At 41.0% G+C, this 22,831-nt stretch overlaps 3 protein-coding genes across 4 annotated transcripts; 2 read left to right on the top strand and 1 right to left on the bottom strand.

Annotated features, from left to right (window-relative positions):
• Positions 1 to 3,178: 3,178 nt before the first annotated feature.
• ebpl (EBP like) lies at positions 3,179 to 7,078 on the top strand. Its single transcript, XM_066706208.1, has 4 exons — positions 3,179 to 3,437; positions 3,795 to 3,864; positions 4,441 to 4,579; positions 4,963 to 7,078. The coding sequence occupies exons 1-4, from the start codon at positions 3,255 to 3,257 to the stop codon at positions 5,204 to 5,206; spliced, it is 636 nt and encodes a 211-aa protein (XP_066562305.1). The 5' UTR covers positions 3,179 to 3,254; the 3' UTR covers positions 5,207 to 7,078.
• Positions 7,079 to 7,216: 138 nt separating this feature from the next.
• Positions 7,217 to 8,465, bottom strand: arl11 (ADP-ribosylation factor-like 11). Its single transcript, XM_066706209.1, has one exon. It carries the CDS (start codon positions 8,194 to 8,196, stop codon positions 7,663 to 7,665), a length of 534 nt encoding a protein of 177 aa, XP_066562306.1. The 5' UTR covers positions 8,197 to 8,465; the 3' UTR covers positions 7,217 to 7,662.
• A 3,313-nt stretch (positions 8,466 to 11,778) lies between these two features.
• Positions 11,779 to 22,730, top strand: rcbtb1 (regulator of chromosome condensation (RCC1) and BTB (POZ) domain containing protein 1). Of its 2 annotated transcripts, none has more exons than XM_066706204.1 (12): positions 11,779 to 11,911; positions 13,196 to 13,376; positions 13,538 to 13,688; positions 13,844 to 14,010; positions 14,957 to 15,115; positions 15,394 to 15,501; positions 15,793 to 15,935; positions 18,475 to 18,665; positions 18,949 to 19,075; positions 19,668 to 19,819; positions 20,350 to 20,480; positions 20,828 to 22,730. In XM_066706204.1, the coding sequence occupies exons 2-12, from the start codon at positions 13,251 to 13,253 to the stop codon at positions 20,966 to 20,968; spliced, it is 1,596 nt and encodes a 531-aa protein (XP_066562301.1). In that variant the 5' UTR covers positions 11,779 to 11,911; positions 13,196 to 13,250; the 3' UTR covers positions 20,969 to 22,730. The 2 variants fall into 2 exon arrangements, with proteins under 2 accessions (XP_066562301.1, XP_066562300.1); XM_066706203.1 differs by having other exon boundaries at positions 18,472 to 18,665.
• The last annotated feature ends 101 nt before the right edge of the window (positions 22,731 to 22,831 follow it).

The following is a 22,831-nucleotide window of genomic DNA, read 5'->3' as shown; positions in this document are numbered from 1 at the left end:
TTTGTTTTTCATTTTCTTAAAACGTTTCTACATTAAAAAGAGTACAGTAGCATGGGGAGATTTGAGAAGTGAAAATGGTGCGTTATTCTGAAACGCTGGAGAACACTGACAGACGGAGCTTTTCTGTGGATTAGCAACAAATACTGAACTGTAGCATTTAACATTGTATTCCTCTCTGCGCCACACCCTGCCCTTGATTGCGGCCATGTTATCAATCTCGTAGAGGATGAGCCCGAGTCTCTGAAGTGAAATAACACCCCCTTGCCATTTTTACCCTTTAGGGAATCTTTTCTGTATTAGTTACCCTAACCAAAATAAACTTGTGTTAGCTGTTAGCTCTCTTGTTCAAGTTGTGCTAATTGACACACTCATGTGTAGTACTATTTGTTTGTGTTTGTGCATGTGTGTACATACTAGTAGGTCATACTTTAGTTTGAGTTGGTACATCTTGGTAACTGCTTGGCAGGATTTGATTGAAGTCTCGCAGTAATGTTCATACACTGAGTTCAGTTAGTCTTTACTGAGATTTTGTTTTGTACAAAAGGTATTGGGTGGGAAAGAAGTGCCTCTTATTGTTGGGAACATTATAGTTCTTCCACTTTTGTCCACCGGTCCTGCTCTGTGTATTGCATTGTTACCCAAAATGCCCAAAGCTCAATCTTAAATACAAGCAGTTTTCTAGCAAATTCGTAAAGCGAAGCAGGATCGGTGTACGTGAAAAGCCTTTCGGAAGCTGCTGTCGAGGGTCCTGAACTCGGGTCTTTTGAAGATGCTTTCACAGCAGCGTTTTAAACTAATCTCCCTTCTCCGTTTTGTATCCTAATATGTGTTCCCGTTTACACACTTTTCAGTCTATGGGAAGACTTCCACAGGCTGAATGATGTGCACCACAGGTAGTAGCTGTTGTCTCTTCAGCACACATAGCTTCACAGATGGGCTTCAGAGCTTCCTCTGCTTGCCATAATTTGCCATCACAGATTCTTTATTATTGGCTTTGATGCATCATTTGGTAGTGTGTGCTGGGATGGCAAGTTAGCATAGCATACGTTATCTGGCTTGAACAAAACCAATTGCTGAAAGGGATTGCAATTATTGAGAACATATGGTTCAAAATTCTAGAATACTTGGTGCTTTTATTAATGTAAGGGGGGCGGGGTTGATCAGTATTGTAGGCTCTTCAATGTCCATATTTTTCCAAGAGTTTTAAGAGCCTGCCGCCCCATTGCTGTGCCTCAGACCATAACTGGACTGGATCTTGAACCTCGGATTTCACCTTTGTATTGGTTTAGATGTATGTTTTTGCTGAACTTTATAGCTTACACCAATAGGTTTTTGACACGAGGGAAGATGGCAGGATCCTTTAAATCTGAATTGGCAGGATATATATATATATATATATATATATATATATATATATATATTATTTTTTTTCGCCTGTAATCTATATATTCTACATATAAAGAGTCGGGTTGCATACTTTTCCAGACTAAATGTTATACAGCTTTGAAATTATTTTGTGTCTATACATGCAAGGTGGGTTTTCTAAAATGTGGAATTTCAATGCTCTAATCTTCAGGTCGCAAAGGCATTAAAGGTTTTTCTTTACTATTTATGCCTTAAAATATGATTTTGATTCAATGTACAGTATTTGAAGCAATGTTTTGCCCTGTTGAGTATTTCTTTCATCCAGTTAATCAGACATTAAGTGATTAAGCTTGGTTGGAACAAATTATGGAAAATACAGCAGTTCTAGTCAGTTCCTGTCTTTGAGGGATGCTAGCTGGCCACCACTGCATAATTAATAATTGCATCTTCCTCTGTAGCTGTCTGTATTTTATGTCAACATTAAAATAAATACAAGTTGAGAACAGTGACATTCATTGTGTGCATGCTGGGACCATGCATCTCGTAGCATAATCTATACATGTATACACAAGTATGTTCTGTGTTGGCTAACCCTCCAGGATTGCCCTGAGGCGTCCGGGGAATGGAGGGTAATCTTTGGGACACTGCCGGGAGCAGCTCGGTAGGGTAATCATTCAGAAGGGTAATCTAAATACTATTGAATTGTGATGTACATTAATCCTGTTTTTAGCTGCTTAGTAGATTCTCAGCTAGGGGGTTGAAAAGTAAAATCTTGCATTTGTCCTCTCTGATCATCTTATTGAAGTTCTTTTAAGGTTGAGATGAGGTTCGATTTTTGGATTTGACGAGTTAGATTTCCCAGGAAATGTAAGCCTGCAGTTCTGGTTGGGGTTTGCCTTTCTTCTGGATGAACTGAGTTTCTACTGCTTAAAGTAAGTGCAGGACTGGCTTGGCTTCAAACTTGGGTTTTGGCTAGTGCTGGAATTCCGACTATTGCACCTGAAGTCTTTTATCATTTCATTTACAAATACATCAGAATTAGGTGTTGAAAAACCTTGCAATTATGTTCTTTTCTATTCCACACATGCTACAACAAATGCATTTACAAGTATACTTGTAAAGGGAAGTGTTACAAGAATCCATCCATTTCATTTCCATTTCCATCCATTAATCCATTACATTTCACAAGCACAAATTCAGAACCGTTATGCTTGTAAAAATAAGATGTGTGAGAGAGTAATAGTTTAATTAACAACCTTTATAAATAATTACTCTTAAGTGGGATTTTTAGTTAGCATTTTACATTTGATTTATATTTTAATGTCGTAAAACATCTAATCTGGTCATGCAGCTGCAATCACACTGTACAGAATTAGGGTGAATAGACATATTATAAGGAACATTTTTCAGCCGCAAATAGTTATTTCTATGATTTAAAATGGTGACAGGAAATGGACATTTATATTCTGTACTAAATAGATGTGTGCACTTGTAGGTCTCTGATTTGTCAAGTCTTTCCTTTCGGCCCTGCAATGCAGTATAATTTATATATGACAGATTTTAAAGTGGATTAGCTGAATGTTTCTTTGTACTGGATCAGGATACAGTTACCTGTTCCACCGCACAACAAAACAATGGCTAATCTACATGTTTATTTTCAATTGGGTGATGTTTAACATGTATGATCGATCAATAATGAAAGAAACTGATAACTGGCGCCAAACTGTAAGCCTTCCCCTCCACTGTGTGTGGGCAGTCTTACAGTGGAGAGATCTGCGCAGAGGCCAATACCCGAGTGCAAATACAGCCAGGCGGGGAGGGGCGAAGACCGCCTCGGAGAAGGACTGGTCTCACTCGGATTGCATCTGTGTTTTTAGCAGCTGAATAAAATGTCCTCCTTCTCAGAAGAGCCCACTTTGCTCGGCCCCGTCACCGTGTACTGCCTGCTGGCCTGCGGCGTGCAGCTCGCAGTGGGCTACGCGCTTGCGCAGCTGTGGGGGCGGAGGTGCTCTGGAGTGGACAGGTGGATCCTAGTCTGGCTGATCTATGATGCCATCGTGCATTTCACCCTGGTGAGCTCAGCTCTGGCAAATACCAGCTTTTCCACAGAGAAGGAATGGGGTCGTCATAGCCGTGCATAGTAGTCATCTCTGCCTGATTGCATGAGGAGGTCGCTTGCACACATGATGTAGTGGACAGATGAAATGGTTATGTATATTGAAGAGCACACTTATGTTATGTTATGTTAGAAGTTTGTTGTGCACAGTGATTTTACGATCAAATGAGATTATCAAAAAAAAAAAAAGTGTGTCGAGTTTGTCATCATAAACACCGCATATTTTTTTTTCCATTAGTGTACAATCTGTCATCTATGCACATTTCAAGTGATATTTCTACTTGGTCTTTTTCTTGCTGTTTTCCTCTCCAAGGAGGGTCCTTTTGTGTACCTTTCTCTAGTTGGAACAGTGGCAACCTCAGATAGTATTTTTGCTGAATTATGTAAGTATATCTTTATACATTATGCCTTTATTTTGCATGTTAGTGCGTGGAAGAATCGTGCAGGTAAACTGTTTTAATTGCTTTTTGTCTTAACCTATTCCTCCCCCTAACTGTATCACCCACATCTGTTTACATAACCTAAACCAAGATTCACTGTCAACTGAGAAGTGGCTGCTGTATGAAGCATCATTATGTGGAGACCTCTGTTGGTGAAAAGGGATATTGTATGCTTAGAGAACGTCCATATACATAATTTACAAGTCATTTTTATCAGATAAAATAAATTACCACATGAACAAATGTACTTTTTACAGACATGGGAATCTTAATAGTTGACTGTTACACTTGTGTAGTGAATCTTACCCATTTTCATCCTTTAGACTAATCCATGAATCATCCAATAAGCAAAAGTAATACATTATGGAGATTGCAGGGGCAAGACACTGTTGACATCTGCATTGTCTGCTTTGCAACTTTCCTTTTCAGCACCCAACTAAGATCAGCAGCTCTGGTAATTCAAAGCCAAAGTTTTTATTTAAACTTAATATAATTTGTATTTGCTTTGGTCGTGAACAGGGAAAGAATATGGAAAGGCTGATGAGAGATGGCTCCATTCAGATCCCACAATCGTATCCCTGGAGTTGCTGACTGTAATTGTAGACGGCTTTCTAGCCCTTGTCTTGGTTTATGCCATCGTCAAGGACAAATACTACAGGTACTACCATAGAATTATTATTTTGTGTGAGTGTTATTGAACTGCTTCCCTTCTATAAAGACAAAAGGTACCAAAAGACAGCTGTCAGAAATGGCAACTGTTCCATGTGCTGCTCTGAAGTCATAACAAGTACTGAGCGCTCTGTTGTAGCTCCTGCATCTTCTGAAAAGACTTATCAAAGCTGCTAAGTGAGAGAGCGCAGTAGGGAGTGGTGTCAGTGATCCAAAGTGCTCTGTAGTCCGGTCAGATCCTGCACTGAATGCCGTTTACAACCCTGATCAGCATCCACTCCCCCACTCCCTTCCCGCAGACATGGAGAAACCTGCAGAAGCATTTTCTCTTGTAGGAGGGGCTGTTTGAAATTCCCTCTTTGTCCTTTTCAGGCACTTTGTCCAGATCACACTGTGTGTCTGTGAGCTGTATGGTGGATGGATGACCTTCTGCCCTGACTGGCTGGTTGGCAGCCCCAACCTGAACACCAGCAACTGGCTCTACCTCTGGGTGTACCTGGCGTTCTTCAATGGGATCTGGGTCATTGTGCCCGCGATGCTGCTATGGCAATCGTGGGGGGCACTGCGGAGAATGCACCAACCGCTGCTCAGGAAGTCTGAAAGGAAGGTGAAATAATGTGTTCTGCGTACCGACCCCCTCCTACTGTTTGAAAGTGTGCAAGATTCAAGACCAGCTTTTTATTATTATTATTTTAATAAAGTAACAGGAGACCCAACCTAGTGAACAATATCTCATTAGGTCAAGCTCTCTTAGAATCCCTCCCGTCTGGGCTGATTACCAGAGATTTTTCTGCAGTTGTCATGTCATTAGCACTCGACTTCAAAAGACTGGACTGTGAACTGTTGGAACGGCTCAGTCACTGGAGAATCCTTCCCCTCCCATTCCTTTCTGGGATTGTCTCCAGCATGAGGTAATAAGTTAAGGAGTAATAGATTGTATTTTGTTTGTATGTCCTCATAAAGAGAGTAAAGGGTTGTTAAAAAAGCTGGTCATAAATGAATTCATGCAGCAATATTAACAGGACTTTATTCGCTGTGATCAGATCTAAAAAACAAATAAGAACCTTATTGATTGATTTGTACCAGATGATGACCCAGTTCTGTATCCACCAGTGGGTGCTTGTTGTGTGCCAGTGAATAATTGAACAACATTATTAATAAAATGCTCTCTTCACTAAATAAAACACTATACAATGCTTCTTATCAAACCCACTACAACATCAGTGAAATGCAGTCAAAGGAAAGGTTAAAAGTTCATTTGATAGGTTCCCGCAAAGCCTTGACTAGCCTACTTGATCTAGATTAGATCATCATTGAGTAAGATGAGGCAAAAACAATATGCATGTATAAGAATTTAATTCTAACCACAACAAATACAAAACGCAACAAATACATCTGGAGCTTTAAGAGTTGCTAATTTCTGCAGAAATATTTAGCTTGATTTGTGCACTTCAAATTATGATATGGTTGTCATGTTCCTTTTTAAGGCCCACTATGTCCCAGTCCCAATAAAAAAACTGCCAATTGCAGATTACAGTTGCAACACTTTGTGTTATTCATTTTGTTTTACATGACTTTTCCTTCTGATGCAAACTCACTAGTAAACGCTGTGTTTTTAATTTGTGGGTGGATCAAAGTTTATTTTTATTATTTTTTCTTTGATATGGTCTGGGCCAAATTTAAAATCTTACTCATTCACATTGTTTAAACCCTGCAGTGAACCAAACTGCCATGGCTCAGCATGAGATTCCAGATATTTATTTTCATTGAACTGGAATGCTAATAATACTGATAAAAATAATAATGAGCAATAAGAGAAATATCTAATATACAACTTAAACTATAAGATGGATAACAGCAGCTCTCACACTAAAGTAATGCTTATAATATAACTATACAGTATAATATGACTAAAAACAGATAGAGTTGTGAAAGAGTGGTTTGTTTGATCCAAGTTTACATGTATTGGGTACCACTGTGGTTGGGAAGCGATGCATCATATTTCACAACACAGTCAGCTGGTTTCAAAGAAGTCTTGGACTACCCTACATAAAATAACATGGGGGAGTCTAGTGCTAATCTGGCTCTATGAAAACACCCCTCTGTATTGCAAGTGCACTGTCTGGGTTATTGTGAATGACCATGTAGTAAGGCAAGGTAACCAATTTGCACCAAATATTGTGTGATGTCTTTAGCTTGACTCATTCTGTGTAGTAGTAACATTCCTTCCAGCATTTTCTCAGTGGTGTGTGTCAGAGTCTGCTTATCCACTCATTGATTTCTGTCAATGTATTACTGAACTGACATGTTACATACTTAAGAATGTTGTTACAGAAAGATGAAGCTTATTCTAGCTGTAAAAAAGCACCCTTTCACAGGAAATGTGTATAATAATATAACTAGTACACAATTTTGAGGATCTTAAAGAATGTTAATGATTCTGACTGTGTCATTCACTTGATAATTAAAACCTTCAATTATGTTCATATCTCAGTTAAGAATTTGTATGATTGTACCTTCAGTTCTGGTCGGTCTTATATACCTATTAATGGGTGCAATATTGTATGTATGCTTATACAAATTACATAACATTTTGGTTTCCAGTATCATCCTGAAAAAAGCCACATATTTCAACTCTTATGAGATTATATTTTTTAGTTTTTTCACGGTTTATTCTACAGTATATGCTGAGAATCAGAGAAGCATAGTTTCAAGTAATGAAGTGAAAGCATCAACTCTGCTGTTACTTACAAAACATGTTACATTTTACCTTGCAATTTATATACATCTTTGCTAAAAACAGAAATATATCCAATTAAAAATACAACACCCTCACCTTTCTTTAGTCACTCTCCATGACCTGCAATCAGTGTGTTTCTCTTCTGCATTTGAGTTGTAAATGTGAAATACGAGAAACAAAACCATCAGCAAAACCTCAAAGACCTCCAAAACAGCTTTGGCCTTGAACTGGGCAGAATCGACACAAATGAAAACATTTAAAAGGGAAAAGACTAAGTGCAAATCCTTCATGTAAAAGCCTTCTTGTCTGGTGATGGCACCACTCGTTGTCCACTACTTGTTTTTAATGAGTTTGCCCAATGACTGGCAGGCTTGTTGGAGCCCAAACCCTGTGTAGGCACTGCATGCCTGGATCTCCCAGTCTCTGTCCTCATAGCTGGGGAGCGCTAGCCTGTTGGAAATGTCCTGGATGGTCAGTGAGTTGGGAAGGTCCTTCTTGTTGGCCAGGACCAGTAAGGGGACCTTGTTCATGTTTTCATCATTCAAGACCTGCTTCAGGGCCTTCTTAGCCTCGTCCAGCCTGGAAGCATCAGCACCGTCCACCACAAACACCAGAATGTCACAATCTTCCAAGTAATGCCTCCAGTTGGTCCTCATCTGCCCCTGTCCGCCGACATCCCACATGGTTAATGTTACCTGGTTTTCCAGCTCCAACATTTCCACATTAAAGCCGATAGTGGGAGAGGTTTCAACCGTTTGGTCCCTCTTGACCTTGTAGAGGAGAGTGGACTTTCCTGACGAATCTAGGCCCAGGAGCAGAACCCTGCCCGACTTCTTTGCAGTGCGTCTGGACAAAATAGCTCCCATGATGAAATCACTTCACTACGCAGAGCTCTGTGAAGCCTGCAGTGCCGGTTGCTGAGTGAAAACAAGCCCGGTTGTTGCAACACCAAACTTGAGATTCCACAGAATCACGTGGGTGGTTATCAGATCATCCTTTGCATAAATAAGAGGAAGTTTTTGAACAGTTCCTCTGTTAGGTCTGTTCTGATGGCGTGTTTATGGGTCAGCATTTCAAATTAAAAGCAAAGCAGAGAAACTGGCAACTTAGAAGTGTTGTGTGCACCTGATCTATTCTTTCCTTTACATTAAACCACACAGATGGAGGTAATCTAGTATCCTGCCCAACAGTAAACAAACTGGTTCCTCCAGAGATTTATGGTGGGGCGTCTGTCGTTCCTCCTGTTCTTGTTTTCCGGTTTTTTAATTGCATTTAAAAAAATATTTTTAAGGGCTCATACTGAACAGTTTGCACGTCAATAAAAGTAAACAGTGGAATGGGTCAAACATTAACTCAGCTTGAACGGTGTTGTTATTCAAGTGAATTACCGGTTACCTGAACAAACGGTGAATAACTAACATGTAAATCAAGCCCTGAGGGACACAGCTCATGTTGATGAAATTTAAAGAACAGACTAGAATAGGGAACAAGCTTTTCTAAATAAAAGAAAATGTGGAAGCTAGCGGTTAAACTGATCATGTAAATTTGTAACCCTTTACAATTAAGTTCTACTTCATATACACTTACGAAATGAATAGGAAATCATGTGTCACTTTCTGTATAATTACAGAGACTTATTATACAGTGTTAAACTTTAAAGACAACATTCAATACAATTTTGTTCATGTAACCTGTATGACATATCCCTCAATGCTGTGTGGTGCTTTCATGGGGGTAGCCTTCCCCTTACTTTTGAGGGCGAACCTTTGGCAGCAGTTTAATTAGTGGTCACAAGCCAAAGTTAATGAGAAAAGGATGTTAACTGAAACATCATGCGAGCGTCAATTATCCAGAAAAATGACAAATCCAGGCATGCAAATTATGAATTAGATTTGACAGAACTATTAGCAAAGACCTGTCTCTCTTAAAATGCAGAGATGAAGCTCTCACCCCTGCCCCCCACACTGCAGCCTCGGCAGCCACACAATGCCAGTCGTTACCAGGCAACTAGACAGAGTCCTTGGCATGGCAGTGTATGTGTGTGTGTGTGTGTGTGTGTGTGTGTGTCTGAGAGCATTGGTCTGGGTTTTGGGTTGGAGGGGGGCATCTCCTCTCCACAGCCAGAGCAAACAGGGTCTTTTGAGCCTGACAGCAGCAACTATTAGGGACTTAGTCAGCATGATCCAGAGCAATGCTGTAAATACAGATTACGCCCAGTGACATTTGATTGAAGAATTGGAATGGCATAAAAAAGGAGCCAGCATTGGCAATGCAACACACATTTCCATTCTGCAAGGCTACAGCATGTAAAGGCATCTTCTTAGATGCAGGAGGGAGGCCAGGCTATCAGAGTGAGCGACTGTAGGCATCTGTGCACTTTGCTTACTGCTGCTATCTGCCCCCAGGATTGCCTGGCAATAACCCCGGTACCTGCTGTTTATCTGGATCTCACACAGGAAAAGTGTTGCCACCCCCCAATCCCTCCCCTCCATGTGATGTGAATGGTGCTATACACTCACCTAAAGGATTATTAGGAACACCTGTTCAATTTCTCATTAATGCAATTATCTAATCAACCAATCACATGGCAGTTGCTTCAATGCATTTAGGGGTGTGGTCCTGGTCAAGACAATCTCCTGAACTCCAAACTGAATGTCTGAATGGGAAAGAAAGGTGATTTAAGCAATTTTGAGCGTGGCATGGTTGTTGGTGCCAGACGGGCCGGTCTGAGTATTTCACAATCTGCTCAGTTACTGGGATTTTCACGCACAACCATTTCTAGGGTTTACAAAGGCAGTCCTGTGGGCGAAAATGCCTTGTTGATGCTAGAGGTCAGAGGAGAATGGGCTGATTCAAGCTGATAGAAGAGCAACTTTGGCTGAAATAACCACTCGTTACAACCGAGGTATGCAGCAAAGCATTTGTGAAGCCACAACACGTACAACCTTGAGGCGGATGGGCTATAACAGCAGAAGACCCCACCGGGTACCACTCATCTCCACTACAAATAGGAAAAAGAGGCTACAATTTGCACAAGCTCACCAAAATTGGACAGTTGAAGACTGGAAAAATGTTGCCTGGTCTGATGAGTCTCAATTTCTGTTGAGACATTCAGATGGTAGAGTCAGAATTTGGCGTAAACCGAATGAGAACATGGATCCATCATGCCTTGTTACCACTGTGCAGGCTGGTGGTGGTGGTGTAATGGTGTGGGGGATGTTTTCTTGGCACACTTTAGGCCCCTTAGTGCCAATTGGGCATCGTTTAAATGCCACGGCCTACCTGAGCATTGTTTCTGACCATGTCCATCCCTTTATGACCACCATGTACCCATCCTCTGATGGCTACTTCCAGCAGGATAATGCACCATGTCACAAAGGTCGAATCATTTCAAATTGGTTTCTTGAACATGACAATGAGTTCACTGTACTAAACTGGCCCCCACAGTCACCAGATCTCAACCCAATAGAGCATCTTTGGGATGTGGTGGAACGGGAGCTTCGTGCCCTGGATGTGCATCCCACAAATCTCCATCAACTGCAAGATGCTATCCTATCAATATGGGCCAACATTTCTAAAGAATGCTTTCAGCACCTTGTTGAATCAATGCCACATAGAATTAAGGCAGTTCTGAAGGCGAAAGGGGGTCAAACACAGTATTAGTATGGTGTTCCTAATAATCCTTTAGGTGAGTGTATAAAATGTCTTATTCTGTGCAAGAACCCCCGAACTCTGCCATGTCCAAAGTGTAAAGTGTATACAGAAATATTAAACGTGACAGAAGTCTGTAGGATTTGTACATTTCTGCAGGATCCCGTAATTAAGCAATTTAAAGTACGTATTGTTTCACTTGGTTACACAATTAACACATATGGTCATATTGTCTTTCTAACTGGTGAAACAGGAGGAGCAATGTCTTGGCCCACAAGGCAGATAGACGCACACACACACACACGTGGGTGTGTTGTTTTATTCACCGCTGCAAATTCCTCTGTGAGTTGGAAGTACATCAGCTGATGGTGGGATTACAATTAGTTTGGTGATGAAATAAAGCAACAAGTTTGAGGAAGAAAGTGTGTGATGAGGCAGCAGCCAAGGCTCTTATGGACAGTTAATGTTAAGACGGAGATCTACATGGAGGAGAGTACAGCAAATTCCCTAACATAAAGCAGCATCTAAAACTGACTAAAAAAACACGTGATCAATGAAACTGGAAAAAGAAAAGTATATATTATGTTTAATACCAATTATTTATCGTTGTATCTGTTTCTAAATATCGTATTTGGTTTAATAGGGTATATTTCGTGTAATGGTATATATTGAATTTGTATACAGTGACACTATTATCACTCAAGATGGCTGCGCGGTTTCTTCCTCACATCCTGTTTGTTGCGGTTCTGTCCTCGCTAGGGCGGCGCAGGGAAGCCATATTGGATCGCCCTGCAGTTGTGCGGTTGTGTCACAGAAACCAAGTCAAGCCCGTCTCTTCCGGACACAATGGAGCATCGCGGCGGCGGGCCGGTGACACTGCGGAAATGTGGGTCCCCGGGTAATACTGTCTCAGGATCATATTTCACACAGGTAGGCAACATTTCTATCAATTGCATTATTTCCCCCTTTCCTCTTTGTAACAGTTGACTGGGGGGCAATGGAGCAACTCTGTAGGTCAGTCGGTTGCGTTGTGGTGCGTGTGTTTTTTGGTGGCTGTGCTGGTTGTGCGTTTCCTGACCCCATAACTTCTCTTAGTTTCTGATCTGAAACTGTTTAACGCACACTTTTTGTGAATATTTCCACCTGAAGTCTTAGTTTGCTTTCGTGGTGCAGGTGGCGTAATGTATTTATTTAATTGGCGTCAGTAGCATTGATTCAATGCAACTGTTTACATCTCTTGCAAAGTTTTTCAGTATGTCGTGAACATGCATATACAATTTCATTTATAGTAATGCATCGATTTGAAGGTAAATTATACTGTAGGTATTAGAGCCTGCAATTTATTAAGAGTGAAAGATCAGTCGCATTATCAGTATTTGTGCGTTAGAGGTTTGTGTCAGGAACATTTCAGTGCATCTGTCACTCAATACTGCTGATGCTAAACTGGCATAGGCCAGTGTTTACTAACCATTGCAAGCCTACCTACACCTGTCCTATAATCTTTCAAATAAGTTACTTGATTGATTAGATTGATTAATTCATGACAAGCATGTGTTCCCAGTATTTTAGAAAATGTTGATTTAGGGTGACCTATATAGGATTACGTGGATTGGGGCTCTTCTGGTTGGAGACCCCCAGTGTAGAGTACAAATAAGGTATTTTCTTTTAGCACTGCATGTGTTAGTACAGTTCACAATGCTGATTAATTTCAATTTCAATATTCATGAACCATGTGCAATTCTACAAAATAAAATCACGATAAAGTAAACTGAAATATGAAAGTAGGATATTTGTGTATAAATTGTGCATTGGAGATGGCAAGTGTCTTTTTTTGATTATATAGTATTATTAGTAGTGATTCTAAGTTATGTACTAACATTAAATATAGTGATGAAATTAGGAACACATTTTGGCCCAGGCTAGGGATAGAGCCTTCAGTAAATATATATATTTACATAACTCAGCTGGGTGTAGTTTTGAAATGCATGTTCCAAATGGATGGATGTTTCAAATTTAAATAAACAGAAATAATCAACACAACTGACATTTAAACTTCATTCTTTGTAATTTAAATACGTTTTAATTCAGTTTTAGTTTGTGAATATTCTTACAAGTGGAATTCCAGACAAGTAAAGTAATGGGACTATATGTATGTTCCTGCCCTGTCCCCTCCGTTCTGCCGAGGGCCGTGTTGATTGTGGTTTGGTTTTGCAGGAGCTGCAGCAATGAGCACCCCCCTTCCTGGCTGGTGTGTGTGAGGAGTACAGCCATGGTGGATGTGAGCAAGTGGCCTCTGTTCACTCTGCTGTCATCGCAAGAGATCGCTTCAGTCCGGCAGGCTTGCGTCTTCGGCACGTCTGCTAATGAAGCCATATACATCACCCACAATGATGAGGTATGACTTTTGCGTTTGAACAGTGCAGGCAAGTGTGTATGTGTCAGGGATTCAAATATGGCCCTCCGCACCTTTCTATGGTAATGTCTTTATCTGTATATTATACAGGAAGAGTTTTGCACCTGAATCACATTTGTTTTTTCATTATTATTTCCTTCCAGGTGTTTGTTTTTGGGTTGAATTACAGTAACTGTTTAGGGACAGGTGACAACCAGAGTACCATCGTGCCAAAGAAGCTGGACAGTCTGTGTGGGAAGAAGATTGTCAGTCTGGGCTATGGCAGTGGTCCACATGTGATACTCGCTACTGAAGGTACAAATTGATTTAAAAAAAAATGAACAGTTTCCAGTAGTCTTCCTGAGTCAAGAGCACATTTGGAATCGGCATGAAATTTTTAGTCAAATTTCTGAATATTTTAAAATATTTGTTTCCCAAATCCATTGTTCTGACATTTCCATGTCTTGTAGATGGAGAGATGTACGCGTGGGGGCACAATGGGTATAGTCAAATAGGTAACGGGACTACAAACCAGGGAATCTCTCCCATCCACGTGTCTGCCAATCTGCTCAACAAGAAGGTGACGGAGGTGACCTGTGGCTCCCATCACTCTCTGGCACTTACATCTGAAGGCGAGGTAGGACTCAAGGGTACCGGGTTGGTTAACCATTTTCTGAAGCAGACAACCCATGTTTAAGCTTTGTGTATCGCTCCGGAGAGGCCAGCTGCAGTAGTGTTGTGGGTTTTTAGAAAAACATTTTCATCCAAGGCCATAGAGAGAACAGAAGACAAACGAGACGTGTGTGATAAAGTTTGGGATGCCTCATTGATGTCATATAGTTCCCCGGCAACTCAAGGGAGTAATCTTCTATATGATAGTATGTTCTTTAGAAAAATGTTCGTGTCTTCTCGACTTTCCATCTCCGGAGCGCTTCGTTTATCTCAATAAACTATTTTGGTATTATTCTGATTAAATCGAGCCCTGAATATTCCTTGTCCTCCTATCTTTTGAGGGAATAAATGTCTCCCTGTCACAAGCAATAACTGCACTCAGCTATTTTGTGGTTGCAGGACTTGTTCACAAACCTGCCTGTGAACAAAGACTATACCAAGTTATTGTTTGTATGCAAACCTAGTCCTAAACCTGCCTGCCAGCGAGGGCTACTCCCGGCTGTTGTGTTTAATGCAGCGTGAATTTATTGGGTCTCATTACCTAAGACCCAAGGTTAAATATAACTGTTAAATATATTTGCGTATTGGCCCCAAGCACCTGATGGATACCTGGTGACTAAGTATCATTTTGTCTTGAGTACCCAATTAAATGTATGGTTCTGTCTCTCAGTTCTTTAGCACTGATAAAACTTGTATGAATCTTGGAAACCTAGGCATTTAATGTTCTCCTTACTCAAATTAGTAATTTCATAAACATTGAAAAAAATGACAACATGATGTTGGTATGTACTTAAAAATAAAATAAAAAATTTATCAGTGTTTAATGAAACCTCTCATCAAGGAAAGGGGGAGCACAGACTTTGGAATGAACTGCAAGTCATAACAGTCACTCGTTTCATTATTTACTATAGGTCTATGCATGGGGGTACAACAACTGTGGCCAAGTTGGATCAGGATCTACCGCCAATCAGCCTACACCTCGCAAAGTGTCCAACTGCCTGCAAAACAAAATCGTGGTCAGCATCACCTGTGGTCAGACTTCCTCTATGGCTGTGGTAGACAATGGAGAGGTGAGCATTCAGATCTGAGAGAACTGAGATAGAAGTCTTGGACGTGATCAGATACAATGTGACCATCCAACTGTTGAGTTTATACTTTCTGTGGCAGTGCTTCTTGTAACATGGGACAAAGAAAGCTCTCTCTCATGTTATTGCTAGATGTTGACTTTGATGTGTTTTGTGTATATTCACCTTGCTAGGAGCAGTGTAGTCTGAGACCATGTTTGAAGGTCCTGAATGTGCAGAGTTAGGCAAGAGCGATTCCCACAGAGCTGTATGTTTTACTGCAGGTGTACGGATGGGGCTACAATGGAAATGGCCAGCTGGGTTTGGGCAACAATGGAAACCAGCTGACCCCCTGTCGCCTGGCAGCCCTGCAGGGCGTGTGTGTGCTGCAGGTAAGACCTCATTACCTCACGCCCATTGTGCCCAGTGCCACTAAAACCTGCTCAAATATACCAACTATTACAAAATATTTGGTTACTTTTATAACGCTGGTAATGCAAGACTGTATACTTTTTCTTGCTGCAAAACCCAAAAAGGGAAAATCTTTCCATGTGTGTCCAGTGCTGAAGGCGGTAACTGCCTCTGGCCACGCTGTTGTTTTGTTTCCTTGCATCTTGCCTTGAGTACTGTGCGTGGCAAGGTGAGCAATGTTGTGTAATGTCTGTATCTGCTCTGGATTTCAGATTGCGTCTGGCTATGCACACTCACTCGCACTAACAGATGAGGGGTTGCTGTATGCCTGGGGAGCTAACACCTATGGCCAGCTGGGCACGGGCACTAAGAGTAACCAGCTTAGCCCTTTACAGATTATGACCGACAAGGAGAGGTAAGGATGTATTTGAAAATGGAAACGGCAACTAGTGCGGCCCCTCTTACCTTGCCTCACCTCAGAGCTGGGTTCATATATATATATATATATATATATATATATATATACACTCACCTAAAGGATTATTAGGAACACCTGTTCAATTTCTCATTAATGCAATTATCTAACCAACCAATCACATGGCAGTTGCTTCAATGCATTTAGGGGTGTGGTCCTGGTCAAGACAATCTCCTGAACTCCAAACTGAATGTCTGAATGGGACAGAAAGGTGATTTAAGCAATTTTGAGCGTGGCATGGTTGTTGGTGCCAGACGGGCCGGTCTGAGTATTTCACAATCTGCTCAGTTACTGGGATTTTCACGCACAACCATTTCTAGGGTTTACAAAGAATGGTGTGAAAAGGGAAAAACATCCAGTATGCGGCAGTCCTGTGGGCGAAAATGCCTTGTTGATGCTAGAGGTCAGAGGAGAATGGGCCGACTGATTCAAGCTGATAGAAGAGCAACTTTGACTGAAATAACCACTCGTTACAACCGAGGTATGCAGCAAAGCATTTGTGAAGCCACAACACGTACAACCTTGAGGCGGATGGGCTACAACAGCAGAAGACCCCACCGGGTACCACTCATCTCCACTACAAATAGGAAAAAGAGGCTACAATTTGCACAAGCTCACCAAAATTGGACAGTTGAAGACTGGAAAAATGTTGCCTGGTCTGATGAGTCTCGATTTCTGTTGAGACATTCAGATGGTAGAGTCAGAATTTGGCGTAAACAGAATGAGAACATGGATCCATCATGCCTTGTTACCACTGTGCAGGCTGCTGGTGGTGGTGTAATGGTGTGGGGGATGTTTTCTTGGCACATTTTAGGCCCCTTAGTGCCAATTGGGCATCGTTTAAATGCCACGGCCTACCTGAGCATTGTTTCTGACCATGTCCATCCCTTTATGACCACCATGTACCCATCCTCTGATGGCTACTTCCAGCAGGATAATGCACCATGTCACAAAGGTCGAATCATTTCAAATTGGTTTCTTGAACATGACAATGAGTTCACTGTACTAAACTGGCCCCCACAGTCACCAGATCTCAACCCAATAGAGCATCTTTGGGATGTGGTGGAACGGGAGCTTCGTGCCCTGGATGTGCATCCCACAAATCTCCATCAACTGCAAGATGCTATCCTATCAATATGAGCCAACATTTCTAAAGAATGCTTTCAGCACCTTGTTGAATCAATGCCACGTAGAATTAAGGCAGTTCTGAAGGCGAAAGGGGGTCAAGCACAGTATTATTATGGTGTTCCTAATAATCCTTTAGGTGAGTGTGTGTGTGTGTGTGTGTGTATATATATATATATATATATATATATATATATATACACACACATATATAGCATCCTGGGGAGGCCTTCATCTGGCAATGGATCAGTATAGACTGATGATGATGATGTATCTTTTTTCTTTTTCTTCAACATACTGTGTTAAAGAGCAATGTGCTTTCTGCTGACAGGAGTAAAATAATACTTGTCTCCTTATTCAATAGTGTATAGATAACTTTTGAATAAAAATGCACAAAATAAATGTTTCTGCAGACTTATGCTTTAATATTATGCTCTTTTCTCAAATCTGCTTAGTCACCAGTCATCCTGTAAAAATGTTAAGACAAGTCTGTGGAAATATGACTTGCTTATTTATGCACAGCACATATGGAGTGAGAATAGTCCATTCAGCTTTCAGGCAAGATAATACATTGATATTGGAGTTCAAATATGATTTAATATGTGATTACAGTATATTGTGTTCACTGATCCACTATTTTCTTTTGTGCTTGTGTGGATATGCTGTATATTGTTGATTCACACTAAATTCTATCATAATCTGAACATTACTGTTAAACAAAAGTTGACTCTGGAATGATCTACAGTGCATTGTGCTGCATAATTTGCTTTGTGCACAGTGAATTCAGGGATTACTGTCAGAGCAGCGATATTGAAGCCTTTCTGTAGAACCACCTAGTCAGACACGGGCCTACCATTGCCTCCTTGTTTTCCAAGCTTTGAAAGACAGCTTTCCCCTCCTCTTTTTCTTTTTGAACAGGTTACAAACATGAATGGCTTAGATGAAAATGGGCACAAAACAAACCGGGTGTTTGGTTTGAGAAATAGTTCTGTGAATTAATACAATCACAGCATACGCTGTAATGGCACATAACATATTAATAAAAAAATAAAAAAATGAATGTGATTATAACAGGCTTCTGAAGGTCGGACTCAATATGGCCCTTAGGCGCAGCAGATTTCAAGAATGGAAATGATCAACCTTGACTCTTGATATTGTCCTGGGATTTTAGTAATAGTATTTATTTTCAAATTAAAAGGCAAATCTGCAACCTTTTGACCAGGCGTTCAGTATAGATTGCTTCTTACATTTCTGGCTTTATTTCATTGAGTTTTTTTTAGTGTTAATGAGTGTCGCTCATTTTGGCATGCAGATAACAGAGCGTGCTCACCGGCCTCTCCTTCTCCCCCAGCAGGATTGTAGAGGTCGCAGCCTGCCACTCCACACACACATCAGCAGCCAAGACGCAGAGCGGCCAGGTGTACATGTGGGGCCAGTGCCGGGGCCAGTCCGTGGTTCTGCCACATCTGACCTACTTCTCCTGCACCGACGATGTGTTCGCCTGCTTCGCCACCCCCCCCGTCATGTGGCGGGTGCTCTCTGTGGGTAGGATTTTTCCCTGCATATTGTGTGCTGTGACCAAGTGGCTGTTTCATTATACAAATTATCGGTCTGTTATCTACCTGTGAACCAAACCTGTAATTGAAATGGGAGCTAACTTTACTGTTGATTAAAAGCCAATGGCACATTTTCCGGGCAAGTATGGCTGAAAACGCAGTGTTTATCCCGAGAATGCTTGGTTTTATTTTCATTATGGCAGGAAGCATCAACCATGCCTCTGTGTTTATGTATTTCATTGTAGTAGTCTATTCTTCCCCTCCTGTTTTAGAGCACGATGACTTCCTGACAGTCGCACAGTCCTTGAAGAAGGAGTTTGACAGCCCTGAAACGTCAGACCTCAAGTTCAGTGTCGATGGGAAATACATTCATGTCCACAAAGCCGTACTTAAAATAAGGTAATGTCCTTCACGAGCAGTTTCCAAAATACTGGCAGATTTGAGCCAAGGTATTGGGGTTTGTATTTCAAAATAGACAAAATAGCATAGACAAATCGGTGACAGGTGATCATGTGTGAAGGAAGATATGTCCAGAGTGTGTGGGATTCGGAGTCTTTTTGACCTCTAGTTGGATATTTACTGTTCTCGCAGTTATCACTCTTGCTTATAAAGCTACAAAGATTATGTTTTCCACTTGTGAAATACTAGTTTGAAGGGAAATGTACCAAAGATTAATTTGGCTAAGAGTTCTCCAAGTTATTTACACTAACTACTAAGCCTTTGTTAGTTTAGGCACAGAATTTATTTCTGTTTTGCCTATAGTCATACATCCTACATTTCCACTTGGACACAAGTTATGCTGTTCCCAGTAAGGTTGTGTTCCTCAGCCCCTGATCAGACATTGATAGAATAAGGCATGTCTCTGCTAAAAACCTCCACGGCAAAAAGTTGCAGTGGAAAATAAGTCAGTATATTCTTTCACATGCTAGTCTAGAGCTTTTTTCTTGCCTATGTACAGTCCGTGTTGTTAACTGAAGTGTGCTGTGTGCAGGTGTGAACACTTCCGCTCCATGTTCCAGTCTCACTGGAATGAAGATATGAAGGAAGTGATTGAGATTGATCAATTTTCTTACCCTGTGTATCGCTCCTTTCTGGAGTACCTGTACACGGACAATGTGGATCTTCCTCCAGAAGATGCCATTGGTGAGGCCTTGCTAAAGACACCACCCTCTCCAGGTCTTTCCTTCACAAACACTGTCAGAAGAGCAGGATGGTTCAATCCAAAGCAAGTTTTGATTAAAAATGAAGCATTACTCCTTTCATAGTGCTTTTGGGGGAAGTCACTGTTTATAAGTGCAGCCTGCCATGTTTAAAATAAATAATAAAATGAAACAAACAAAAACAACCCTGGTCTTGGGTTGCAGCTAGATGATAAATAGTGTAAATGAAATGCTTTGCATCTTAAAACACATGCATTGATCTGTGTTGAAGCTTTAGCACAAGAACAAAATTCCCTTACGTGAAGAAGTGTACCTGTAATTAACTTACAAATCCTATTACATACCATTGTAGGAATCACATGCTTTTACAATTAGATAACACATTCTTGCCTTTTAACACTATTTCAATGATTAGCTCATTCATAGAACTCAGTTTTGCAATATACAAATAAATAAAGAGGTTTTGTTGCTAATAAACGCTGCTGTGAACTCATGTTGGCGTGGCTCTTGCAGGGCTCCTGGATCTGGCCACGTCGTACTGTGAGAACCGTCTGAAGAAGCTGTGTCAGCACATTATCAAGAGGGGCATCACTGTGGAGAACGCCTTCTCTCTGCTTTCAGCTGCTGTCAGATACGACGCTGAGGTAATCCCAGTGAACACTGACAAAAATGAACTACTTGATGTTTCTAGGTCATTGAACCTAAAATCAAGTTATTAACACAATGCCAGTTTGTAATTGTGAAAATGCCATTAGAGATTGAAATAATTTATACATGCTGCCGTTCTGATGCATCAAGAACAGTCCTGTCAAAATATTGTTCCATGGTATTCTTCTGTGCTGGACTCCATTAACTGTAATTTAGGACATTTACAATGGAAAATGTATGTAGTTTGTGACAATTGGCAGTAGAAAGAAAAAATTAGATCTATAGATGTTTGTTCCTATTCTTTTCCTGTCTTGAATAGTTTTTTCTTGTTGTGCGCCTATAGGATTTGGAAGAGTTTTGCTTCAAGTTTTGTGTGAACCACTTGACAGAAGTCACTCAGACGACAGCTTTCTGGCAGATCGACGGCGCGCTGCTGAAAGAATTCATTTCCAAAGCCAGTAAATGTGGAGCCTTTAAGAACTGAAATGGACATCTCCTCGGGGTGTCACTGCAAAACAGAAGACCACCCACCTCAGCCAGGGGTCTCGGCCCTCCAGCCAGGCCTCCAGGTGTCCGTTGCTTTGGGCTGACAAGCGGCTGTGTATGAAGTTATCCACAAGGACTTTTTCCAGTGAAGAAATTGTAGCACGATCCCTATATTAAGGGAGGAATCTATATAACGTCAATGAACCACATCGACTCTATATCTTGAACCTTTGTTTTCAGGGAGTATTGTAAGAGAGAGTTTCTTTTCCCTTTGGATATTTTATTTTTTTATTTTTTGCTATACTATTATACTGTTTAGCAGACATATTAAGGGGTGATTGCACTAACTATAAAATATACTTTCTCTTTATCCTCCCCATTGAATTAAGCCTGTAACGGCGTTCAGTGATGGCCGCCCAGCTTTCCAACACGAGCCGTATTCAGGAGGGCGGCTGTGATCCTTTCTTCATGGCTCAGTGGTTGTCACACTTGCTGGTTCAGCGGGAGGTAAATGCCATCCCTCCAGGGACGGGATCAGTGTGGCTTGTTAGCAGACTGGCAGTGGATGTTGTTAGTAAAGACCCAGTGGTTCAACTACGAGACGTCTGCTGTCACTCGGGCCACCGATTACTTGTCTGCAACGAAAACTCGGCTGAAGACAGCGTTGCCTTTTATGAGTTAAACACAACAGAGCTTCTGCCCCAGCCTGCATACCAATGCCAGCATGTTGACCTAATTCCCAGAAAACTGCACATATCAACAAAGAGGTCTCTGCTGCGGTCAGTGTTTTTTGGGAAAGTGTGTATTATATGGAGACAGCCTGACCGCAGCCCTGGAGCAGGCTGGATTCTGTCTGACTGGATATCGAAGACGTAGGCCACAAGACATGTGATCTGTACTATCTGACGCTCCTTTCTTCTGGTATTTTATCCTCTGAATGTGCTTGTCCTTTAACGAGGGCTTTACAAATCAGCTATAGATTACATGCTCTATTAAATACCGTTGTGATTCTCCCAGATCACAGTACCGGGGACTCACTCTTCACACCTGCTTTGTTATCTGGTCCTTCTATGTTTTGGTAAATTAAGTTTCCAGTCACTGGTCCGATAGTAAACCAGTCTGTACTGAAAGGCAACATGTGAATACACATTACCATGTTTACAGGTCATGCCTCAGAGGTGAGTTTGGTGAAAATAAAAGCCATTGACAAATGTTTCATATAAATTTGGGGAAAGTGAGAACCAAAATGTTTACTATAGCAGTGTGGAAATAAACTTAAGATCACATGTAATTCAGTTATCATTCCTTCACTTTGTGTGTGGATATGAAAGGTATGGTCAAACTGTGCACAGTATTTGATCACCCTTGTGTATGACAACTGGGCCCAAATGTTAATTCGAAGGCATAGAACTCTAAATAATTACTTTCCATTTTTCTGAAAATGCTCCTAGTCCTGTATAAAATCTCTCACAAATTGGAGTAAATCCAAGGTCCACTGCAGTCCTCTTTTCTGAGAGATTCAGCATATTCCTAAAATTGACAGGAAATCAGATTTTTGCCTTGCTTCTGTGTTTTTTTTTCTTTCTAGTTTGTGTCCCTGAATGAATAGCTTTGTCTGCAATTCATGGATGAATAGGTGTTTAATTGATTATCTGACCAGTTAAGCACACTGTTAATAATATACAGCCTTTCAAATATGCTATATGAGAATCTATTTAGTGTGTATTACTATTGTAGCCAAATAAATGATTGTGAATTGACCAACTGAAAAACAAGACTGTTTTGTGTGGGAAAGACTTTCTGTACACTTTTTGAGGCAAAGATGAAGCAAAATGAAGAATGACCCGCAACACTGGATTAT

This window comes from Amia ocellicauda, chromosome 6 (assembly GCF_036373705.1).
Source record: "Amia ocellicauda isolate fAmiCal2 chromosome 6, fAmiCal2.hap1, whole genome shotgun sequence".
Lineage (NCBI taxonomy): Eukaryota > Metazoa > Chordata > Actinopteri > Amiiformes > Amiidae > Amia > Amia ocellicauda.
This window is presented reverse-complemented; position numbering and strand designations above follow the sequence as displayed.